We start from the raw sequence: 4,138 nt of genomic DNA, 5'->3' as shown, positions 1-4,138 counted from the left end.
GTATGAATATTTAACGTTTCCGCCGCGTCACTGACAATGTAGTCAGTATATACTTACGCCTATACATAACGGTTAAATAATTTCAAAAGTGGTTTTAAAGTTGTACAGTCTATGAAATCGAACAGCATTATCGTGTTGACAAAATCACTTGTATCAAAAACGTCATGGCATAATTTTCATTTGTTCGCTTGTTTCAAACCGTTTTGTGTTGAACTATATTCAGAAGCTGATGCTATTGCTGTTCCGTCTATTGAACTTGGTGACGTCAACACTAGCACAAGCGGGAAATTTAAAGGATATACGTGTATAGTTTTGAATTCGAATGATCGTAATGGAAATATAAGTAATAAACTGTTACCAGATTGGACATACAGTTGATATGAAGCCCATCCGTCCGAAAGATAAATATTCATGGCGCCCTAACGGGCGCCATTCTATTTATCTTCCTTCCGGATGGGCTTCATATCAACTGTATGTCCAATCTGGTAACAGTTTATTGATGAAATAATAATCTCACGAAGACTAAATACACACGACAAGAGGTAGTTTACAATTTGTTTGGCGGAATATATTATGCTTGATATTAACGCCTATTGCAAGTAACATCCATAAACTTAACAAAACGCTGATTATTTTTAGAACATGCTTTTCATTTTTTATAAAATGTTCTGAAAGGCTAAATGAAATTATTTTTAATTGTCTCCCTGTTTTTCCATTGATTTTTAGATCATTATATCTATCGTATATCAATACTCTTTATTGTTGTAGCACAAATACATTTACCGTGAGCCAGACAGCTATTGACCTGATTGTGATTAACGAAACAATGGGGTTTCAGTGTCTGTTGAGGTAGTGTTTGTTTCCGTCCATTAACTGATATAGTGATCACAGGATGTTTTATACCAATGGGGATATTTTACTGGAGCATGTCACTCTGTACACAGACTAAAGGACTTGATATTCACGAGTGTGTAGTGATAGGATGTGTTATAATCACATTCAGTCATGATCGGTCTTCATAAAAAAAATCGCTAAATACACGGAGAATGTAACACATTGAACTGTCTTATCATACACAAGCTACAAACAGGTGAGTTGTGAATTGGTTTTTAAAATTGTTATTTTTTAAAGATGCTACACCGCTTACAAATGGTATTTTCTTCATTTACTTACTTTACATCATTACCATCATTGAACAGTTTGAGCATGTATTGTTATAAAACTAAAGACGAAACAGTGGACTTACGATAACATTTTGCATGTGTGTACATTATATAATAATGAACGATAATGAACGTAAAAACAATGAAGCCCAGCCTTAATTGTTTTTTAGAAACAACATTTTCTGATTGGTCAACGTCAACAAAATTCTGTATATATATACTCTTTCTCTTTTTCAAACATTATTTAAAAATGTTTATCTAATAGCGATTTAACTTTGTTTTAATGAAATACTTTTAAAGATATTATTCTTGAAAAAAATTACATAACAATTTTGTACCTAATATTGCTATAATACAGAATGCCAACTGATTATTGACCACTTCCTATGTATTTTAATGTATATAGGATCTTACATGAGTGTTCATTTCATGTGAGATTTTATGAAACGAGTCTTAAGAAGTTTTTGTTTTTGCGAGCCTTGGCGAGCAAAAATTAAAACTTCGAGACGAGTTTCATAAAAATTCATATGAAATGAACACAAATTTAAGATACTTTTTATCACATAACTCCAAATACCTACATAACAAAGAATTTCACGTTCAAATTTATTCCGAAAATCCAGCAAAGGCCGCCATTTGGTCCCGCCGTACTCGTAATCCTTTCCTGACGTCATTTTATTGTTTCTGTCTGACGTCACAATTAATTTCTAGCCAATGAAAATCGCTCCAGGTCATATTACACTAGTGACGTATGCAAAAATATTACATGGGCAAAATCACCGGATATCAGGCGGATTATGTGATAAAACTGTATCTGTCCCGTCCGTATGATAGAGAGGCGACTGGATGTGTGATCTTATCTCTTCTCTTCTCCCTATTTTATTTTCTTCTTCACGTTTCTTTTAGCGTCGCCTCAATTTTGACCTTGAGTTGAGAATTCAAACTTACGAGGTCAGCTCTTGGTTCTGTATCATCAAATTCTACTAAAATCTTGTTTCCGCTCTTTTTAAGCTTTCAACATGATGAGAGTGGGTCGAGTGTGTAGTTTCTACTTTTTGACAGTACACGCTATTACAAGACGGACGTACCGTAGTCTCCCAAAACTACTTAAGCGATTGTTTATTTTTATTTGTTTTTTCCCTTTGTTTTAAGTTGTAGTGTAGTTTAAAAGGACTTAAGTTTGTAGTATTAAATTGCTTAATTGATTTTTTTATTTTTCGTTTCAGGTTTCTGACATTGAAGTATATGATATCATAATACAGTGATTACACAAAAGGGAAAAATGATGTTAAAAAAAGTATTGGTAATTATTTGGATATTTGCTACTGATAATACCCATATGACTTATGTAACTACTTCCGGTTCAATGGCGGACTTTAAGAGACTGACGAGCGACATATTTAAAAACTACAGTGTGGAAGCGAGACCGGTGGCAAACCTGAGTGACACTGTAGACGTCTACACACATTTTTCTCCCCTCTTTCTTCTAGACGTGAATGAGGTCTCAGGAACAATCTCAATGTCAATGATATTGTGTATGAAATGGATGGACTTACAGTTGACATGGCAACCTTCAGATTATGGCGGAATAACTGAAATTGTGGTCAATTCGTCTAAAATATGGAAGCCCTATTTGTTTGTGATATCGTCTGCTTCAGACATGGAGATGATTGGTTCAGACATATTTACCGCGAGAATTAATGCTAGCGGCGTTGTTCTGTGGTGTCCCGGCAGAATGATAACCTCTAGTTGTTCAGTCGACATGACGAGGTACCCGGCTGATTCCCAGAACTGCTCCGTGCTTATGTTGCCATGGGGCTATGGTATTAACGAAATCAAGCTCGTTCCTCAAAGTCGAACATTTTATATGGAAATGTACACTCCTAATGGTGAATGGGATGTTGATAGAACATTAATTGATAATTATTTCGGTGTTAATTATGATACGTCCATAATTGGTTTCAGCATGATACTGACACGGAAATCAAAATATTTTATAATATCAATGGTCGTACCTGTGTACATCCTTTGTTTCCTCAATCCGTTCGTATTTCTGCTGCCCGCCTCGTCAGGGGAGAGAATTTCCTACACCATCACCATGTTCCTGTCTCTGGCGGTTTATATGACACTTATCGGGGATAACATGCCCAAGGTATCTGAGCCGATGGCCGGGATCTCCTACTTTATCCTGGTATCGCTGGTTTTCAGTGCTGCAATTATAATACTGACAATATTCACTCTTCGCTGTGAGGCAGTAACAGATGTAGATAAGTTTCCTTCGTGGTTAATTACCTTATTGAAGAAAAAGAAATCCCTAGTATGTATGTTCAAATATAAGAAAGAAAACAAGAACACCATCGCTCCTAGTAAAGGTCCACCGCTCGATGCTGAAAACATTTGTCCTTTACCTGAGGTGGAGACAGAACAACTACCTTGTGATTCCATGGAAACCTACTACCCAGAAAAGTGTGACGTCATGGCCTTTATCGACGTTAGTCTATTTTGTATCATCCAAATATCAGTGATTACGATAATTATCGGTTTTTCGCTTTTTCACTATAAATAAAATCATACATTGTAACCTCAGTGTTAACCATCGACATTGTTGTATAACGGAATGAAGTCAACCACCAAACAGTCAATCGAGACAATTATCAGCATATCGAGAAAACAGCCTTCAGGTCAATATGTTGTAGCTTGTTATCTGTTTAGATACGGTTATGTAGCTACAAGCTACATAACAGTAGCTTGTTATCTGTTTAGAGACGCAATTGTGTGCTTAAGATCAAAATATCTGAATATTTTTTATTACTTGCAAAAAGGAGTGCGTTTTGCCATGCTTTAAATTGGATGGTCAAGTCAGTCACCGATGATGAACTTTGGTCGAATTGATGTTGGGAATTTCATATTTGATTTGTAACTTAGTTAGGAATTTAGACAGAGTTAAGAGACCGTTGCCATCCACAATGTCAAAA

The 4,138-nt window shown here is 35.6% G+C and overlaps 1 protein-coding gene across 1 annotated transcript; it reads left to right on the top strand.

Annotated features, from left to right (window-relative positions):
* The first annotated feature begins 937 nt into the window (after positions 1 to 937).
* LOC138309259 (neuronal acetylcholine receptor subunit alpha-3-like) lies at positions 938 to 3,833 on the top strand. The gene is made up of 2 exons (XM_069250414.1): positions 938 to 1,090; positions 2,390 to 3,833. Exon 2 carries the CDS (start codon positions 2,446 to 2,448, stop codon positions 3,727 to 3,729), a length of 1,284 nt encoding a protein of 427 aa, XP_069106515.1. The 5' UTR covers positions 938 to 1,090; positions 2,390 to 2,445; the 3' UTR covers positions 3,730 to 3,833.
* The last annotated feature ends 305 nt before the right edge of the window (positions 3,834 to 4,138 follow it).

This window comes from Argopecten irradians, chromosome 15 (genome assembly GCF_041381155.1).
Source record: "Argopecten irradians isolate NY chromosome 15, Ai_NY, whole genome shotgun sequence".
NCBI classification, from domain to species: domain Eukaryota; kingdom Metazoa; phylum Mollusca; class Bivalvia; order Pectinida; family Pectinidae; genus Argopecten; species Argopecten irradians.
This window is presented reverse-complemented; position numbering and strand designations above follow the sequence as displayed.